Here is a 22,047-nt window from a genome sequence, read left to right on the forward strand (position 1 = left end):
GCAAATGAGGAGCAAATAAAGCGACTGATGAAATCCAGTACCAGTAACTACAAAAGAGTCCACGTGAGGAGAAAGATCATTCCAGCTACACTTGTGCACCAAAACCTTGCTTTTGTCTTCTACCCTTACATGTAAACATTCTATTTGTTCATCTGTTAATTTTTCAGAAGTTCTGCATTGCAACTAATAAGAAAAAGACTACAGAACAAAACTGAAAAATACCTCAGGGTTTTCCAGTACTTTGGTAACTCCATTCTCAAGAACCTGTAATTAGTCCAAGAACACTGACTAAATAGATGGGTGTGGGGAAAAGCAAGAAGACAGCACACAGACCTGGACTCTTCAGCTTTTAAATTGGTTGAATAAGTATAATACTGCCAAAAAGAACATTGAGGAAGAACACTCACTGTGCCTCAAAACAAGTCACTCCCACTGAACACAATATACCTGGTAGAACTTTCCCCTCTGGAAGTCTCTGACCAAGACTACTTGAAGCTTGTAATATGATGGAACAGGTAAAATTGGCTTGTATTTGTCAGATACCAGCTTAGGACTAGCTGGTATCTGACAAAATATATACAAAAAAAAAAAGTATACAATTTTCCCCAAGTGCTGTTGTTCACCTTCTACAAACACTCCCCTCCAGACTTCTAAGTCCAGCTGTAGACAGGCTCCAGGTTTTGGAACACTCTTCAGTACTTTGCTGTGCTATCAATAAAGCTGCAAGACAGAACAGGGCACCATCACCAGCACTGACAGCAGTCTTTTTCAGGAGAAGAAATCCATTAATTGATATTGTGTGGTTACTGGGGACAAGCAGCTGTTCCCAGTAGTAGACTACAGCCCTAGTAGCTCCTATAAGACTAGTAAATGCCCAAACAGGGAAAAAGAACATTCCTGACTCCAGGTCAGATAAAATCTATATGATACTTTCTCCTCACTCTGAAAGTAGTCTGCTTGATTACAGTTTTTCTTTCCTGCACCATCTGTTTGCAGCACTTTGCAAAATACAGCCTCTCCAAGCACAACAGAAATGTAAGTAAAAGGATTCTGCACCATGAAGAAAAAAGCATGGCATGTTATTTCCTGGTTCAGAAGCCCAGTACCAACCCTATGATTTATCTGGAACATGACCAAGCATCAGCTGTTAATTTCTAGCAGTATACAAGCACTGAGGAAAGGCTGAATTTCTTTAGATTGCTCAACACTTAGCACATGACAGACCCTTCTGGGGATACCTGGAAACTGAGATCAGAGGGAAGAATAGCAGATAACATTAGGGCTACAGAAGTCAAAAGAGAAGAATTTCTGGGGGAAATGTTTTTGTTTCTCTTTTTCCTCAAGGAGATGAGGCGATGGATGGTAAGACAAGTTGGAACACAGGGAAATATTATTAGGAATGAGGATCTGAACATCAAGGAAATAAACAAGGGTATGTGTGGCCAAGACTTAACAGTAGGAAAAATGGAACTGGAGAGAGCTCCTGCCAGACACAAGCTCAACCTGTCTAACACTAGAAGATTTTCACTTCTTCTAGTAGTGGGATGTTAAACATCTTCAAAATATCCTTTCAAGAGAGCCCAACACAGAGCAGTAACTAAAGTGAGTGCTCTCAATACAATCTCTCAGAAAGACTGAAGGCCTTACCTAGTGGCCCTAATAGACCTAGGTCCGAGATCTTCTTTCAAGAGCCACTTTGAGAGAGAAAAGCACAATTCAGATTATATAATTCAAGTATCAGTAATTTGCCTCAATAAACCATTTAATTTAATGTTATTTCTCCTAGAATCAAATGACTAAGATACGTTCTGGATTTCTAGACACAGATCCTCACTTGTCTGGCAATGTGCCCACATTATTTTCCTAACAGAAGCAACACCTTATTATGGGATTGCTAGGTTTTTATAGCATTGTTCCTCTCCAAAAATGTCAACCATACTAAAAAGCTTATGAGAATGAGAAAGTTGAAAATAACCGTGATGCAAAAATGTTTTTAATGAACACTTCATCTGGGGGAGGAAGTGCAGTCAAACACTTAGCTCCATATGACAGGGCTAATATATTTCTGTGAAATAATAATGTGCTTCCGGGTGATAAGGCAATTCAGGTTTTCTGCTTTTCACTTGATACGAAATAAAAGCTATCTAATATTCATTATATGCCTTGTACATGGCTTACATTGTATCTGCTTGTGCATATCAAGTACCAGCCAAAAAGCACCAACTCTGTACAATTACTGTAAAGGGGGAAAGCACTGGGGCTACATGAGCAAACTGTACAGCAGAGTCAGGTAAAAATTACATTCAGCAGTTGAGGCTGGCATTTACCAGCCTGAAAGCTTATGCTTTGCAATATTATTTGGGGTCAGGCAGGAAAGATCAGTACTTCAAAGTGTTAGGCCCCTAGCTTCAGTCCCCTGATTTGTGAGGATTACTCAAAATTGCACTTACAGAGTGCATAAGCTATTCTCTTTGATTCATGAACCATCTGAATCACATATATGAAGGTAATTTTCAAAGATATATCTGCACATTGAGGCATCTGTGTGCGTGAAATTTTTAATTCACTTTACAATACCATAGAACTGTATTCAACAGAAAAAATGCTTTTCTTCCTGAAAAAAACAAGTTTACTCTCCTTTTCACTTCCTCCTAAGTTCTCAAGTATATAATCACTATGCTATCTCTATCACTATTTCCACATGTTCAATTTTTTCAAGTGTCAAAAAAAAAAAGAAAACCCAATGCCATCACTATTTATTTACTTTTACAAAGCACTCATTTGTATTTACTGTGTATATCCCAGTAGCCTTTTAAAGACTATCAAAATGGATTGCAACAGGTACAATGGATGACGAAAGGAGGAAACAAATACCACCTGGAAGTTATTACATAGGCAGAAAAAAAACAGGTTGCAATCTCTTTGCCTTCTTTTCTTGATCCCATGTTAGAGAAGCACTACCAATGAGGGAAACACTTCCAGATTTCCCATATACTGTAGGTACGTATCTGTAAGAACACCCAGTGAACCTGGACAAGTGGTTTACCTCAGTTAACACCTACTGCTAGTGTTAAATTGCAGCAGTACATTCATTCATTTTAGGAGTACGGTGATAATGTGCAGCTACTTCTGCTATACCTAGCTACAACTTAAGAATACATGAAGCTATTACCCTAGAAACAGTTTTTGAGATATTCCTTATATTGATTCTACATAGCTAATAAAAGGGTAGATGCCTGATTCAGAGCTTTGTGACATGAAGTAGAGAAAACATTAAAGCACAAGACAAATGCTTTATGTACTCTGAAAAGACCAAAGCCTTCCTTATCTCTCTTAAGCACCCAATGCCAACGTAACACCCAAAAAACTACCACAAACCAAACCAGCTCTTGCACAAGTCGTGATTTCAGCTTATTCCTTTGTTTTGTCCCGAAGGTCCATAGTATCACACTCAATAAAAAGAAACGCTGAAGCACTGCTAGCAACGGATTCAGATGGTGTTCTTTTAAAGAGACTGCACATCATCACGGTGAAAGCTTCACAGAGGGACAATCTACCTAAGAGCTCCTGAAAAGGCCACACATCCACTTGTTCCAGTGAAAAATTGATCCATTCAAAAGCAAATCAGAAAAATTTGTTCAAACAATACAGATGTCTTTGATCACTTTGGAAAGGCTACAAATGGGCAATTTTCACCACAGGACAAAATACACAATGGGTCAGCTACAGCAACACCAGCTGATGCTTTCAAATACCAGTTTTTCCTTGGTATGCAAACCAAGTGCTACTCGGAAACGAGCACTTCCTTACAAACACTAGGATGGAAGTCATTCCCCTTTTCTCCTTGCTCATAAACCCACGCACTCCTCCAGAAACATAGCTTCACTGCTGAGTAAAGTTTATTACTCTCTATTCTGGTCAACAACCTTGCTGACCTCTGTCCTTACACGAAAATATGTCATCGAAGCTCCCTCCGTTGTTGTGATGGATGTGACTGCTTTCTGAAGTTTGCTCTGACATTTTACCAGAAGATGGGTATTAGATAGACATAATCCACCTAAAAGATTGTTGCAAAAACACACTCAATAATCTGGGTACCAGATTTACAAAGACAACAAAAAAAGTGCAGACATTTCAATAAAATGGTAAAACAGCAGGTCAGTCATAAGTAGATTTTACTGAAAATCACAGATTAGTCTGAACACTACTCTTTCCATTCCATTTATATAGCTGGATTATTTCTGCAGCTTTGTTAGTTCTGCAGTTGCTTTCTCTCTGATGGGAGGGAGGGGGAACCAACACACACAGATACACAAGTAAAACAAACAAAAACAAGACAAACAAAGAAAAAAACCTCACACATAAACACCCTCACAAAGCCCCCATAATTTGCTGAAAGCCTCCAAGGTTAAGTTGAAAATCTGAAATCCCCAAAAAGCTAAGCAAAAGACATGATACACAAATCTCTATCTACATCAAAAAGTTGTGGTTTAGCATTGCAATTTCATTATTTTACTTTTTTAATAATTCCAGACGTCCCCCCAACAGCAAACTTACAAGTAAAAAGAGCATATTTATTCCTGACAAGTGGCTAATGTAGTAGGATTCACAGCCTTTGTCTAGCTCCTTCTCTATATTTATATTTATTTTTTCAATATCATGGGTGCAAGTCTGTCCATTTTCAATTTAAAATCAAGGTATAGGATGTGAAACCCAGAAAAACCTGTCTGTAGGGTCAACTACATTACCTTTTTCAGCTGTAGAACTTTTCCTAGACAGCAAACTGTTGAAGTCATAAGCAATCACAAACCAGAAAATACAACATGCTGAATTCACTCTACTTCCCTGCATTAGCTTTTTCACCCCAGTCATCATACAACTCATCTTGCTCCAGGACACCCTATGTAAAAGAAGCTGTGTTTCCTTCTTCAACCGTCTTGGAGCTGTGATAAAATCATGACATCAAAATCTTTGTGTAACCAAAGGTCAGATAACACATCCATACAGGCAGTGTTTGTCTGCACTGGTTACTTATGCGGATAATTATAGAGATTTTTTTTTTTCAGATCACCTTGTGCGGCGAAGTTTTGGTGGCTGGCTACAGGGATAAACTCTGTCAGATGATGTCAGGAGCTTCCTCTACGTACAAGAGCCAGTGCAGCCAGCTCCAAAATAGAACCACCACTGGCCAAGGCCAAGCCCGTCGGTGACAGTGCCTGCATCTCTAAGAGAACATATTTAAGAAGGGGAAAACTGCACAACAGTAGCAAAGTAGACCTCAAGATCAGTGAAAATTCTGCTCCAGGCACTGCGGGAGAAATTCTGCAGCCTGTGCTGAAGACTATCATGAGGCAAGTTATCTCCTGGCAGCCTACTGAGGTCCATGGTGCAGCAGAGATCACCTGCAGCCCACAGAGGACTCCACACTTGAGCAGGTGCCTGAAGGAGGCTGTAACCATGCTGGAGGACATACCTGGGCAGTTCACAAAGAACTGCAGCCTATGGGAAGGATCCATGCTAGGAAAGTTGGGAGGGACCTCATGCTGCACCAGGGAAAGAACGTAAGGAGGCAGGAGCAGCAGAGACAAGGGTGATAAACTGACCACAGCCCCCATCCTCCATTTTCCTGAGCCACTCAGACAGAAGAGAAGAGAAATCTGGAGCTGAAGTTGAACCTGGGAAGAATGAGAGGAATGGGTGAAAGATGTTTTAAGGTTTTTTATATCTCATTATCCTTCTCTGGCTTTTCACTGGCAGTTAATTAAATCAATTTCTCCATACCAAGTCTGCTTTGCTGTGACCATACTTGCTGAACCTTCTGTTGTATTTTTGCTTCACCATCCAGATGAGGAAGGTGAATGACCAGAGTGGCTTTGGTGGGCAACTTGTGTTCAGTCAAAGTTATCATAACATAACCTCCTTTCTCCACTGAATTTTACTTTAGTTTCCATATTGTCTTAGATGTTCTTCACAAATGAACTATACTCTGGAATCTGCTTCATGTCTCCTAAATCACTAACATGCTACAGAGGCAATGTGGATTTAGGATTTCCTTCTCTATAGTTGCCAATTCTCAGGTTGTGATATCCTCTTTGATTTAGTAAGGTAAAGCATCTCACTGCTGGGTGATCTCGACTGGCTACTTATCACCTCTCCTCACTCTACTCCATCAGGAATTCCTACAACCCTATCACACTCTTCTCAAGTAAACAAGACCCAACTCTCCCAACACTCCTACTGCCATAGCTCCTTGTGCTCCAGCTGATACTCATGGTAACATCTGAAAGCAAAAGCAGCACCACAGATGCACATCAGCCAATACCTGTAACATATCCACATAGCTCAGCAGTTTTCAGTTGTTTGTCTAGCAGCTTAGCAGCCAAAATACCCCTTTGACATGAAAACTTTGAGAAAGAGTACAAGTAACTGCAGTAATATCCAAGCCATTTTAAGAGACCAACTACTTTTTGGTGGGGATTGTTATCACCAGTATTTTTATACAACTGAACAAATTACCGCTGTTGCTCTTAATGAAGGCATACCTCCCTCCAGACAAGAATACAGGGCTTCCACATTTATATAAAAAGCATAAACACAGATTAAAAGACACACATATAGCCCAGTTTTCTTTTAAGCATATTTCAGCAGAAGACAAGATCTCAGTAAGCAGCGTATAGAACCGGAAGAGATTTCAAAGTAACTGGGTCATCCAGTCCCAACAGCAAGTAATTAGCTATACCACTGCATACTGTAGACAAATCTCACAAAAAAAAACACCCTGTAAGTTTACAATGTGTTTAACACACATAATTCTATGAAACCATAGAGCCAGTTTCAGCAAACCATTTTTTTAAAACACCTTACATAATGCACTGAGGCAATTAGAAGTAGAGGACGGTGGCCACTGCCAAATGGCAGATATTTTTAAGAGATACCGAGATTTTAAGATTTTAAGAAATACAGAGATACAAATGGCTGCTTATATATATGAGGTATCTAATGCATGTCAAAAGGAAAAAAGGTTAGAACTTAAGACACTGGATTTAACATCAGTCACCTCATCACCAGTTTTGAACTCTCAAGGCTTCTTTAAGATCACTAGTATGTTAATAAAAGTAATAGGCAGTGGAAAAATAGTCAACAGAAATGTATATGTAAAGGTGACTTTACATAAAATGCATAACAACCTTGTCACTTGAGATATTTCAATTTTTTGTTTCAGCACACTACCCTTTTTCAATTTCAACAGTTTCTCTTATCTTCAAAGCAAAACAAAGATTTCTAATAGCCTCTCTATGGTAATAAAGATCAGCCACTGGACTTCTGGAAGAATTTCCCTTGCCCTTCTCTTTACAAATACAGATTTCTGAGTACAATAGCACATGACTTGTTAAACATAGGCATAAAGAGTGAAATCAACACAGACCAGTAGATCGGACATGAACTCATGATACTTGATTGGCAAAGCTGAAGTATGACTATTTGTGGTTGATGGTGAGAATTATGTCTACACTTCTGAAGGCAATAGCGCAAATCTGCTCCTCAAAATCTGCCTGGATCTGCTCTCTTTCACAATGCTTTCTGGAAAGCAACATCTGCAGTGCTTGGGTGAGTAAATTTAGAATTTACACTCTCACTGCCCAAGTTTTTCCAAAAGAAAATATGCTACAGCCAGAGCAAAACTCCATGAGTTCAGACTTAACCAGACATCAGACTTCCACATTTCTTTTTTTATATACAACAACCAAAGTCCACTTCCCTTTCTTTCCTAAGTAATACATTTGTAACAACAGCAGCTAGCTCCATGCGCAAAAGTGTCTCTTGGTAACACTACAAATACTAAAGTTCTAAGCCCAGTTTTGCAGTTCATACAAAACCCTCACAAGGAATCCAAGCAGTTGAAGCAAGACAGCATTTTGTTTACCAGTGCTGAATAACTTTCATGAAATGTGTCTCCCAGGACACAATTGCTCACCCTCAGCCTGCTAGCTCTATTTTCCATTAAGCACTCTAGGCAGTCCTGGACTCCCCTCTCTTAAGACTCTGATAGCTCTCCCCTTTTGATGTCACTGCTCCAATGATAACATAAAAAGCTTCAGCGGTCTCAAGAATACTGAACATAATAATCTGGATGAGGTGCAATTCAGCCCACCAAAGAGGGCACTTTTTTACTGAACATTGAAATTTGTTCCTCAAGCAATAGTCTTGAAAAGGACAAGCTTCATCAGCCTGTGAGGTAGCAAAAGCAAGGAAAATGCCTGGAGAGCCTTTAGAACAACGCAGGATGTTCCAGCATGACTCCTCAAATGAGCTGAGGAGAGCACAAAATTTTTAAATACAAGGAGCAGCAAACCCAAGACAGCAATGGCAAGGCAAAGGCTTAAAACACACGTCTTATAGGAAATCACCTCTTAAATTCATCACATGGACTGACTGCAAGGAACAGGCAGCTGACACCCCCACTCCAAAAAGGCATTACATAGGCCCCAGCATGGCAGAAAATTTATTTTCAGTACCACACACAGCTGTAAGGAACTTGAAATTTCAAGCATCTATAAGTTGGTGGTCTGTGTAAGAGAACACACAAGTGTATTTGTAAGCCACAATTCTTCAGATGCACTGTGTCTACAATCCAAGAACAATGGGGTTATCAGGCCAAAATGGTCGTATTGATGAGTTAACCTGTTTCTCAAAATAGCACAATCTCTCCCAGAATGAGCATTTCACAGTCACTTTTATGTCTCAGAAAGCCATCCTTGCCCCTTTACATATACTGACTGAGTTACCACAGCATAACTTTCTAGCACAGGTAATCCCTAAGCAGTAACTCCAATGATACTGCATAATAAATATCAAAGCGTGTCAGTATGCACATATTCAACAACAGTCATACCTATGTTAACCAGAATTATTCTCACCTACTGCTCTCTACAGATATCATAAGAACTTTCATGGTTATACTAGATCTTCCTCTTAAAGAGGAATAAATCTTAGACAATATTTCTTCTTCAAATTGTGTAAAATTAAGATCTTTAGAAGATCAAAATTAAAACCATTCCAGGTGGCAGTCATTCAAGTATCTCTTTTCTGGACAATCTACCCTATTTTGAAAATCCATAGAGACATAAAAGGCCGTAACTAGATATGGTGCCTTGAAAAATAAGCTCTCTTACAGCGTTGCAGTGGTAGAATGATCTCCTCTATCTTGCTTTTTAATCCAAACCATTAGACTACTTCTTTACCTTTCTTGCTGCTTGACACCAAAAAACCCCAAGGGGCTAAACCAGTAGAAAATGGAGAAACACAAAGGAGCAGAAGAACTAAGTTACTAGAAACAGTTACCTCTCTATGACATCAGTCACAAACAGGAATTTCAGCAAACAATACCCAATAGGAAACAAAAACTTGACGTAATGCAGAAATGTAATAAACAGAATAATAAATGAAACAAATTACAGTACTCTTTGTTTTAAAATGCTTTAAAACCACTTTTGCCTCAACCTAGCTGAAGATTCAGTAACTCCAGAACACTCTGGCACCCTCGTTTTGCTTCACTACCTGCCACACAGCCCATAAACAAGAGATACAGATGACGCTTCAGTTAATTCACAGTAAACAAGTCCATAACAATATGGGCAACTCACTTGCCTTGAAAATTCTCTTTTATGGCCCAGATGTTTCAAGAGTGATCCTCAAAAGAAATCAGTTGTTACATGAACATCAGAAATAATAAAAATCTGCATTTGTGGAATTTTGTTACGTACTTTTATGTTTTCTTCCACAGTAACAAAGTTTGCTTCCAGACCCTTACAATTCCCATTCCCTGCGATTGCTTTGGTTTCCCAAGCTCTCAAGATCCTCCTTTATTTCCTGTGCCCTTGTCAGAGAGGCCATACACTGCAGGCTGTTTGGAAGCAAAATACTGTCTAACAAAATACTGCCCAACAATTACCTGTGTCCACAGATCAGTAAGTCAGAGAAAACACCATCAGATTCCTTCAAGCTGTTTGCTGGAGAGAGCAGACTAATTTATCTGGTCCTTACCCAGTGACTTATTAGAAGTTTTTTTAAAACAATAAAAAGGATCCCTCAAGTTTGAAGCTATTTACAGAGAAACAGGACTAAGTGAACAAGTATGACAGCTTTACTCAAGAATGCCAATTTCACTTTTACATGGGAAGGCAGCCTGAGGAGGTAATTTACCACAGTTTTTCACTATTTTCCTACTTTTTGCTGTGTTCATATTTTATATTATTGACTGAATTCTTGCCTGTACCATTCTCCCTTAAAAATACTATAGAAAATGTATACACTAGTAGAATCATCATATTACAAACACTGGTTTGGTAAAGACTAACAAAAAAGCATAAGACTATATCAGTGAATATATGTTTATATTTTTTACATACCCTCCAAACTTGGAAAAAATCCCTCTCAATGCTGAACACATCTCTCAGTTAATTTATCTGGCACTTTCTGAAAGTGTTCAAGTATGACAGGAAAGACAGGACCCCCAACATCCCCTACACTTGTAGGACTGAAAAATAAAAATTTAAGCATATACTTTTGTCTGTCATATGGAAACAGACTGCTTGTACATAAACCAGCAAGTAAGTTAGGAAGAAGGGATGAGAGGCAGAAGGGTAGCTCTGCTTTAAACACAAAGAGCTATTGACGCTTTACCCAGAATCATTTATACATTAAATACCCATTATAAAAGGCAGGTTTGGGTGTGTTGGGAGGAAGTATGTGAAAAAAATCAAGGTGGAAAACAAAGCAGTCTTCCAAGACTGAGGTGACATTTGTGTGCTGAAGCAAACTGAGTTCTCTCCATTACTTCTGACCGTGTGCAACTAAACCAGTCCCAAATTGCTGTTCCTTCTCTACTTGCAATGCCTGACGCAGGTATCCCCAAGCTAAACGTAACATGCTCACTACACAGTAACTGCAAGTTTTTCAGGCTGCAAGAGACTGCTGGATAGCCGATAATTAAACCCCCCTGCTCAGGCCGGGCTAATTTAGAGCAGTGCCTTGTCTGACAAAGTTCTGAATCTCTCCAAAGTTTTAAGGTCCATAATGCCTGCAGTTCTCTGCTTCAGAGTGAATAGATTCTTCCTAAAAATACGTGACACATATTTAGGTATTTCCACCTGAGCTCTATTCCCAGTGACTCGCCTTACCAGCCTGCAAAAGTCTGGCACTATCTTTTCTTCATCTGCCCGAAGAGCAGAACACAGGCCATGGGGATCTCTTAGTCGGGATCTCCCCTGGGCCATCTCTTCAACCATGCTATGCAATCCTAGTGTCCTCTACCCCTCCGCACAGATCCCATGCTCCAGCCCTTGCTGCCCTTGAGCGAGCTCGCTCCAGTGATCAGGAGCTGCTACCTGCCCATTCAAGTCCCTCATGGCACACAACTCTTCTTCCCTAGTGCAAGCCTCACCCTTTGCTGAATGCCACAAGGTCCCCAGCTCTCCAGGCTGTCAAGGTCCCTCAGAATAGCACACCTGCACCCCAACACACTGACTGGTCCTCACCATATAATGTAATCAGTGAGACAGCTGAGGATCACTATTCCACCAGACAGACATGTTGTTCCATAACTGAGTTTTTCCCAGTTTTGCAAGGTGATACAATCCTAATCACTACTGAATAGTTTTAACCATATTTACGACTCTCATAGCTTTTCCCTAATCCTTCATGTTCAGAATGCTTCATCAAATAAAAAGCTGCCAAAATGCAACAAATCCTTTAAGTCATTTTTCCTCTGCATCCAAATTCTTCATTAGTAATACTTTTTGGTATGTCATCGCAGAATCAATACCTTATGGGCACAAGAGACTGACAGTGTTATAAAAAACGAAATTAAGTTTTAGTAAAGAAAAGAGTACTTTTCTATCTCATTCACTTTTTCAGTCCAACTCAACAGGCCCTTGTGACAAACAACATCAAATACATCTTGACTCTCACTTTCTTGAAATACATCCCTGTAGTATGTATCTCAGTTTGCTCATCCTTATAAGCACAATCACGTATTTCTTAAGCTGGAAGACATTTTGTCTTCAATAATAAAACCAGGACACACTTGTCACGCTGGTGGCTAAAGGCTTTCACCTCCAAGCAGCCAAAAATCAAAATGCATTTCTGACACAGCTCAGAAATCTAACCTGTACCCAACCTCCAAAATAAGCTGTAAAAGCAATTTTCAGATCATATCATAAACACTTTATGTAAATTCACTCAAAAAACACACACAAACCACAACGATTACAGACTTACAGGGTTTCTGTGCCAAAAGGCTCAATATCCTACTACTAAATCTGCATGATAATTCTTTCCAAAAACTACTGCTTACTCTGCTTGGCTTTGGGCCACTTCAACTTATAAACAGGAAAAAAGTGATGCCATGGAAAAGATACATACAGAAAGCCTGCACACACTAAAAAAGCAGATAAACACACTTTTTGTGGAAATTCAAAAAATCACGTTAGACTATTGACTTGTAGGTATGGAGGAAAAAAATCCACCACAATCCAGATCCCACAAACATTTGCATAGGCTCTTAATGAAAGCAGAAGTATCCCTGTGCCTAGAAGTCAAAACTTCACAGAGCAAGAACCCAAGCAGAGAGTTAAACATGTATCTCCAGTATTCTCACTCCAGAACCTGAATAAACTTTAGCTGCCAAGCAGAAAAAGATAAAGAGGAGAAAACTTTCAGCTGAAAAAATAGGCAGCAAAATTTTTCAAACACTATGTTGCTGTTCCATGGTGCAGGTTCAATCACACGGCATGGCACAGGAGCTGTTCCAAGTATTCTCTGACAGACCCAACTGCTCTATACAAACAGCTAATGTTTCCAGCCATACTTCATGATATAATAGCCATTTCTTGGGCTCTTACACAACTAGAAATCATGCAAACAAATATAGTGCATGACTCTTAGCAAATTTTAGACAATTTAAGGGGAGTGTTCCTATGAGAGAATTTTCCAGGCATGCAGATTATTAAGTATTTTAGTAAGAGTCACAGAATTCATACTATACTCCTCCACAGCCTGGCAGAAAATTTGTAACATCATTACCTTTCCTGTACCCTTCAAGATAAATGTGCACAAGCACAAATAACATTTTTTTGGAAGTGGAGATTGGTATTATTACAGGAAGAAATCAAGGAAAGAAGTTTTATTTTAAGTCATCAAAACACAAGAAAAGGACTATTTTTCCTATCAAGAATGGAGGATCTTTTCTTTATCTTTTCTTTCTTTTCTTTTTCCTATCAAGAATAGAGGATCTTTCCTTCCCCTTAGAAGGAATTCTAACCAAGCATTTACTGTACTTCACATACACAAACATGAAAACAAAGGCTTAGAACAAGCATAGAAGAATGCAATGAGGAGTTAAGAAAAAAAAGGCACTAAAACAGGTATAACATAACAAAACAAGCAAAACCCAATAAAACAAAGGTGTGAAAAAGCAGCATTATCTTATTGAAATATTCATGTAAAGGGAGCTCTCAGTGTGCCATGATTTAGCCCTGACTAGGTACCAGCAGCAGCCCTCCTTCATTCTCCCCCTTTGCCAGTGGGATGTAAGAAAGAATCAGGAAAGGTAAAACTCGTGTCCTGAGATAAGAACAGTTTAATAATTGAAATAAAATAAAATACTAAAACAACATTAATTATATAGTATTATAATTATAATCAATAGGGAGATGAGGGGGTGGGGGGAAGGGGTGACCCAGGAAAAAAACCCAAGAGAAACAAGTGATGCACAATACCATCAGTCACCACAGATTGACTGATGCCCAAAGTGCTTGTCAGGAAGAAAATTAACTCTATTCCAGCCAAAACCAGGGCACTGAAATATTAATATTTAAATAAATAAATACTAATTAATTATTAAATTAATATTTTAATAATATTTTAATGTAGTAATTAAATTAAATATTTAAATAAATAAATATTAATTTAAATAAATAAATAATAAATATTAATCGTAACATTATCTCTTATTCTGGTACCGTACCTTCCTGTTAACCCATCCACATCTTGCATTACATTAACAGTGACAACCCTTATGTTTAAATGACACATCTCCATTTGAACTTCTAATATGAAGCAGATGCCATACGAGATCATTTAAAATACCTAGGGTGCAAGAACCAACAAAAAAAGCTGCAAAGCTATCAGTTGAAAAAGATTTAAAGTCTTTCTCGGAGAAAAAAAAAAGAAAAAAAATTGGTTAAAAAGATTCGGTCTTCATGTGGATTTCATTTTGCCAAGGTAATCTGTGGGTGAAAAAAGGGCTGTATAAGCAGCAAAACTAAACATTAAAAAGCAAAGAAAAAAACTCCAAACCCCACCATTATTTTTTAATTGAACACAGCTTTTCCAAGAATTTACAGTGTTCTCAATCATGCTTATTAATATTCTTTAAAGCAGTTTCTCATTTTGACCTTTCTGTGACAAGGCAAATATATTTCTCAAGCTCAGTAGTTTGATGATGTAGACCAAAAGGATAATTTAGATTATTTCATAAGCAGATGTTACAAAGCAGAACACGCATTTCCAAATTAAAGACATATCCCTGGTCTTCTTGCTATTATTAAACTGAAATTTGTACTTTAGAAATATTCTGAATTTTTAATTTCCATGCTTTTGCACGTTCACATCTAAAATATGCCAGATTAGACAAGGATTAAGTTGTTCATACTCTGTGAACTACAGTCAAAAGAACTGTATATTAATTTTATATTCTATATTTTCTTTTAAAAAAAATTGTTTCAGTCTCACACTATCCTTAAATACTCATGCTGGGGGCAGGGGATGGCAGTATATTAACACTTGCTAGCATCCACTTCAGCTGCCTTGATACTGGCACCTAAAAGGCACACCTCCAAAGAACAATTTCAGGCCACAAAATCAAAATTTCCAGTTCCTGTAAATACTACAAGTTAAAAGTGAAATAAAAATATAAAAGTGATAGTCACAGAGCATGGCTTAAAATAAATGCACCTCATTAGAAAATAATTAAAGAAGTACATTTGCATTTATTTTCCAAATAAATCGGATAAATATGCAACTCGTATCTCTTATAACTAACTTCTTGAAACAAACATTTATTATATGTCTGCTAACATTAAATCTGTAATTACTATAACTATTCAAAGAACAACTAATTTATGTAAAAACATAGCCTCCTATCTTCCTTTATAATTCAAAAGTAGCAAAACTAACATCTACCAACATTATAATAAATAATTCTGATACGCTAAAGGCAATTGCACTCTTGTGTCCAAAACAGAGTATGTTCAAACACGCAAAGTACCAGATTTGCAATACTGTGGTAATTCTAACCAAGAAGTACCATCAAGCCAATTCTTCACATCACACTTTGATCAAATTAAAATAGAGATGCTCTAATGATAGTTTCTGGTTCCAGTGGAGTTTTTTGTTTGTTTGTTTTTTCTTTAATCTATCATAATCAATTGCAACTCTTGAGAAGTCTCCACATACTGAACATGCTTCACATATTCCTACCAAGAAACTATCTTTCCATCTCACTTTATTTCATATGGTTATAAAGCTATGAAGGCATCACCATGTCATAAATAAAAAAAGCTAGCGTCTATCACCAGGCATGCCAGAATTAAATATGACTCTCACTATAAAGCCACATTAAATGCTCTCCAGTTCGAGAACAAAACCACAAATACCACATAGAGATGGTATAACTATGCACAACTGCTAAAAGCACAAAAATTTATATGTGTCAATATGAACATATAATTCTACTATAACTGCTCAGCAGATACAGAATTAAGCAGAATCACTAATCATTCAGCTTTCTACTGCACTTAACTGACACCTCATATGATCTTCATAAGAAGTCCAATTCTGCACATTCTTACAATCAGCTAGGCTTGAAAACTGGCACTAATCCTTTCAACAGACGTTTCAGCTTCTCCATACTGAAAGACTTAGCAAATGCAGTTACCTGCCTTTAATAAACACCTTTTTTACCCCTCTTAATATAGGACTTAACCTCGTGTGCACCTTGACAAACAACTAAACTTACTAAAGAATCAGCAACAGAAAGAGAAAAAGCATCATTAAGAAGACTTAGCAAAGTTCATCAGATGACATCCAAAGAGCTGATAAGAGTAACAAGATGTTTAAGAGAAAAGCTGTTTTCGCCAGATATGGACATAACACCATGTGTTAAATACAGCACAACTTTCAAAAGCCATCTTTCCTTTCCATAAATGAGAATGTCAATACAACCCTAAAAAAACAAAAATCAAACAAACAAAAGGCAAAACCCAAACAAACAAACATACAAACAAACAAATCCCTAGGAATTTCCACTGGAGATAGACAACCTTTCCTCGAGGTGAGTTACTCTTTTTTACCAAGGAGATGCAGATATCGCAGTGGAGGCAAAATACTTTATGGACAGTGAAATGCCTTTTAAGATCAAGATCAATCTTCTAGATGAAGTAAAGAATCATTGACACTTCTAGTCAAATATCCTTTCACATTTGACAGCCATGAATGGAGAAGTTCCATTCTGTTGACACATACTGGAAAAAAAAACACAAAAGAAACAACACCAGAAGAGACCAAACCATCACTGAACATTTTTCTGCCGGGAGAAACAACATAGCAAACATTCTCCTAACCCTGCATGTAAAGTACAGCAATTTCACCGCCCCTCTGTGGTGGTGGTGTGTTTTATAGGACTTTATAATGTTTTATTATATGAGTTAGGAGTTTAATGTTAGGAAGTTTCAGTTGGTATGTTCCTTGCACCCCCTATTTCTTCCTCTCATAATGGTTTCTCCCAGGTTGTTTACTCCTAAGTTTTCCCGCCACTCAGCTGTCCCTCAGAGTGTCAATCTCCCTGTTCCTCCTCTTTTACATACTCTTAAATAATGTGTCAGTCCAAGTTGTGCTGCCCACCTCCCTGTCTATCATTGTAGCCACCCCCATTTTGTTCTCGAAGGCTCCTCCCCTCCCCTATCTTCTCCCCATTGGTTGTGATCAATGATGTAATTATCTTGTAATCTATTTCCATTGATTGTCCCATGTTGCTACCCCTTCACACCCACACCCTTTGTAAATTGTTGCCAGACCCCATTTTCTCTGGCACTTGTCTCTTTGGACTTCACACAAGTGTCCCCTCCTTTGTCCCTTCACTTTGGATCCTCATGGCACCCCAGTGCAAGCACTACCCACGCCGCAAACGTAAGTTTTAGCCAGACTCCATTTTCTCTGGCACTTGTCTGGAATAAAACCTCCTTGGACTTCACACAAGTGTCCTCTCCTTTGTCCCTTCACCTTGGATCCTCACAGCACCTCAGTGCAAGCGCTGCCCACGCCGCTGCACGCACCGCCTGGTAATCTCAGCAGAGACCCAGGGGTGGCCACTCTCATAACCCTCACTGGCCACACCGAGGAATTGCTAGCCAGCCCCTTGACACCCAGTAGCCACATGGAAGGTATTATACCCCTCGATGTTTCAAGATTAGATCACAATACAAGTTTTTATCAAAAGTTGATATATTAGGATCAAGAGTACAACTAAGAGGATGCTCAGCAAAACAATCCCAAGCTCAGCACTGATGCCTGAGTTTAGTTCATTATTTTTCCCTCTGGTGAAAAGTAATTGACTGAAACAGGTAGACCTTCATGAAGAGTCTTTCCCTTTAGAGAAAAGTAAGCAAATAAACAAACTCTCCTCATGCCCAATCTAGAAATCTCCTGGATTTGTCTGTAAATGATGACACTATTTCAAAATCAGAAGATGAGTCACATACCATACTATCTGAAAATGTTTTATGTATTTCTTTAGACAATTACTACTAACAAGCATTTACCTGCTACTGTGACTTACGTATACTGTAAAACTTAATCTTTCAATTTGGGTGTCTGCAAGAGCTCTTTTAAGCCAAATCGTTTTGGCTATTGCAATTGCCATTAAACACAGGATTTTTAAGGGCTTTTAAACACAGGAACTGTACTAGTATATAACGAAACTTCAGAACAAACCCCAAAAAGCCCCTTTCTGGAGAATAAAAGTCCAGTATTCAGTATTCCTTATTCCAACATTAAGGTCTTTGTACACCAGGCCTGTGATGAATATATTATATGGTAAAGGTTATAGTTTTATCCACCGTGACTTTCCAAATCATGGAAAATACAAAAGCTTTTATCTCCCAACAGTAGCATACTATGTCAATTTGTCTATGGGATTGCTAAAAGCTTAAGAAGATTAAGAGAGGTTTTGAGATCAGGCTTTAAGATAAGGTTATCATTTACACCAGGAATGTCCATGCACTTTTAAAACAAAAAGTTGAAATAGAGTTTTATCAGAGAAAATCTCCAATTCCAAATAATGTATACTGGAAAAATATTTTTCTCCTAATATATTTTAGTGGAGAGAGGCCTCGGAGAGACTTATCTGCCTCATGTACTGTGTGGTCTCAGGACATAGCTGCTTTTTGAGCTATATAATACAACGCAAAAGTAAAAATTCAAGTTCTCCCTCAACTTTCTGCATTGTAATCGTTTACTATGTTGTCAGTCACGAATTTCAAGAGGAGCCTGTCTACAAAACCTACTTCATTTTAGAGCAAGATTTCTATCTGTATAAACACCCATGTGCCCGAGACATAAGCACTACTAAAAATACATTCTAAGAAAAGACTTAATTAGACACCTCATTTCTTCACCCTCCAGGCCCGAAGAACAATGTCTTGTTTTCTGACCTTCTCCCATACCACTTCCTAATTAGTAACTTCATATACACATAAACAACTTAATTCTGGCTGCCATTCACAAAGAAGAACAGCTCAGGAAAACATCTAAGGCCCTGATCCCAAAACCACACAGACACGCGTTTAAATATAAGCATGTGGGAAACTCCAGCACAGCCTTGGAAGCGGCTCTTGTGTTTGACTATAAACAAGCACATCAACCCATATGTTAGGACCACAATCCTGAAATCATCGAAGCTTCAGGATGAACGAACCACATGTTCAAAACCAGCTCCTCAGAGGGACCCCGCTGTGGAGCGGTTTCTAAGAGGAAATCCAAACACACGTCTGTGGAACTGACGATGAGAGCCCCGAAGACACTCAGCGGGGGTCTCACAAGGCAAAAGTCTGACTTGCAATCAGCATTTTGGAGCACCACGAAAGAACTTGATGTGACCGGTCACTGTGCTCCGCGAATTCCCGCAGTTACTGTCAGCCCGCTGCGAGGGGCGGAGCCTGGCTCCGGGCACGGATACGGACACATCACCCCCTCCCTCTCTTCTCTCACACACACTCACACACACAAAAATCCTTCCAGGAGCAGGGCTCAGTCGGCAGGCTGCAGAAGGCCGGCGGCCGCTGCGTAAGGCAGGCAGGGCGGCCGAGGCCCCGACGGTGCCCGGGGCACATCAAAGTGTGATAAAACGCAGGGGAGAGGGCGAGCGCACACAGTGCCCCGCACAGCGCAACCCCTGCGGCCGCACCGGCAGGCAGGGGCGCGGGGCTGGGGAGCGCCGGCGGCAGCAGCGCGACAGCCGCAGGCGCCCGCCCGAGCTGCCCGCGCTTCGCACCGCCGCATCCCGACCGACCGTCGAGGAAAGAGCCATCGCCGCGCCGGGCACCGGCTCAAAGGTGGCCCCGAGCACTCCGCTGCCGGCCGGGCGGCACATGGCCTGCCGCCAGCCACCGCCGCGGTTCGCCTCGCCGTGCTCAGAACAGCGGGAGTTTGCCCTCCCCTCTCGTCCCGTCCCGCCTGTGGACCCCACCCGGGACGGACCCCGGGCGCTGCGGAGGACAACTCCGCGGCCCTGCTGCGCTACCAGCCGGGGGCGCGACGCCCGGACCCGCTCCCAGTCCCCCGGGGCCCCTCTCCCGCTCACCTGGTGGCGGGGCTCTGGAGCCCGGGGCGCCGCGGGGTGCGCCGTGCCCGGCGGGGCTGCCCTGGCCCTGGCTCCGCGCTCCCGCCTCCGGCAAGCTCGGCCCGTGGAGGGGCGGCGGCGGGCAGAGGGCGGCGGGCGGCGGAAAGCGACCGGAACCGCCGCTCATGGTGAGTCCCGGAAAGCCGAAGCAGGAGCGGACACGGGCGCGGGTCCGGGGGAGTGCCGCGAGAAGGGAGGCAGCCGAGGGGGAGGTGGAGGCGGCGACGGCGGCCCCACCAGCGGGGGAGGAGGCAACGGAGGAGGCGGGGGGCGGCGGAGGGGAGGAGGAGAAGGCAGGCAGGAAGGGGGCGGCGGAAGAAGCCACCCATCTGCCGCTCCGGCCCGCCTCGCCGGCCTGACGGAGGTGCCGCTCGCCGCCGCTTTCCTCGCCGCGCGGAGCGACGCCGCGGTCCCGCTGGCGGGCAGGGCCATGAAAGCCGGCGTCGGGCTGCGCCCCGGGGGCTGCCGAGCGGGCGGCCACCGGCATCGCCGCCCGCTCCGGCCGGCGTCGCGGCAGCCGCCGCCCCAAGAGCAGCCGCACCGCGGGGACGGCGGAGCGGTCAGCGCCAGCGGGGACGCGTGGGTGGCATGGGCGGCGTGGGGAGCCTCCGGCCGGGGCGCAGCCCACCGCCGGGCGGGGGGGGCCGCTGCCCAGCCGTGCCGGCAGCTCGAGCCGCGCAGCTGCTTAGTGCTGCCGCCGAGGAGGAGGAGGAAGTCTCCCCGCCTGCTTCCTCCCTCCCTGCCTCCCTCCTTCCCTCCCTGCCCCAGCGGCCCGCCGGCAGTCCGGCGCCTCCCAAAGGCCTCTCGCTGCCCGCAGCAGCGCTGCCGCAGGGCGTGACGACCCGCGGGGCGCGCACAGGCGCGGCCGCCCCGCACTGCGGCGGGGCCCCCTCGGGACAGCGGGAGCGGGGTCTGTGCCGGGACCCCGGCGGGCCGCAGCCCTTGCGAGCAGAGCCCGGAACCATCCTCGCCCTGTCCCGTGTTCCGTCTCCGCGGGCAAGGGCGCCGCCGCGACCCTTCGCCCTCGCTGTCCGGCTCCGCGCCCCCCGAGCCGGCACGGCGCTCCGGGGGCGGGGGGCAAAGGTTGCCACCGACGGGTGAGCCCGCCCCCACGGGCACGTGTAAGGAGCGGGGACCGCCCCATCCCGGCGTCAGCGGGGGGCGGTGAACACCCATCACTCACTGGGATAAACCCGCCTGCCGGTTTGTATGCAAAAAAGTCAAGGATGCCGGTAAAGGGATAGGTTAAGGACAGGGATGTCCTTAAGCTGTCACGGTGACGCCGGTTTCGTTGTCAGACGAACAGGATTCTAGCAAATCCGTTGGCATGAGGAGACACCAGGAGCGCAGCCAAGACGCAGCGAAGAGTTTCTCTCAAAGTGAGGGAAATGCCTCTGTGCGTGCGTCCTCTGCGGTGCGGAGAAACAGCTGCGTGTGCGGAGTGAGCCCAGCGGGTTTGGCTCTCAGGAAGAGTGGAATAGTGGGAAAAATGACACATGCATTAACAAAGAAAATGCATAGCGAAATTTACTAGCCACTAGCCAGAGGGGTGCACTTGCTGTCCTCGGTGGAACAGCAGTAATTCTCTGAGTTCTAAATGTGCAGACAGATAATTATTTTGCGCATCACAGCAGTGCTTCTTTCTCCTGTGTGTCATGCTATGAGGGAAATATTTCCACAAATCCTGCATTTGCCAGCATTGCCCCACTGTGCCAGTGTTTTCCCTCACTTCATGTCATTTGGTGGAGGTTTTTGTCCAATGTGGGAGCAGGGGACCATGACTCCCCAGAGGATTAACAACTCTAGGGATTGTAGCAGACTATTGATGAAATTCTTGTGTCCCAACAATTTTTTAAGGTCATTCAAAACCTTTCTTGATTTGTTAAAGCTTCATGGAGTGTTTCAGGTCTCCAGCCCTGAAATAGGAAACAACTTCAACAGCTCCTGTCTCCTGATTCAGTGAAACATGTGGATCTGAACTACTTTCCTTACACTTCCCCTTTCCGAGGTGTCTGCACTTCTTTCAGATTGCTGCTCTCTGGCATGCACATGCAGACTGTGTGAAGCTCTTGGCAGTTCACAGCTGGCAG

At 42.3% G+C, this 22,047-nt stretch overlaps 1 protein-coding gene across 1 annotated transcript in view; it reads right to left on the reverse strand.

Annotated features, from left to right (window-relative positions):
* The window catches only part of RNF38 (ring finger protein 38), a 106,733-nt gene extending 86,148 nt beyond the window's left edge, over window positions 1-20,585 (reverse strand). The window contains exon 1 of the mRNA XM_012577373.5: window positions 19,919-20,585. Coding sequence (XP_012432827.5) covers window positions 19,919-20,444 — 526 coding nt within the window. The 5' untranslated portion in view covers window positions 20,445-20,585. The remainder of the gene's footprint in view (window positions 1-19,918) is intronic.
* Between the last annotated feature and the right edge of the window lie 1,462 nt (window positions 20,586-22,047).

Source organism: Taeniopygia guttata, chromosome Z (assembly GCF_048771995.1).
Source record: "Taeniopygia guttata chromosome Z, bTaeGut7.mat, whole genome shotgun sequence".
NCBI classification, from domain to species: domain Eukaryota; kingdom Metazoa; phylum Chordata; class Aves; order Passeriformes; family Estrildidae; genus Taeniopygia; species Taeniopygia guttata.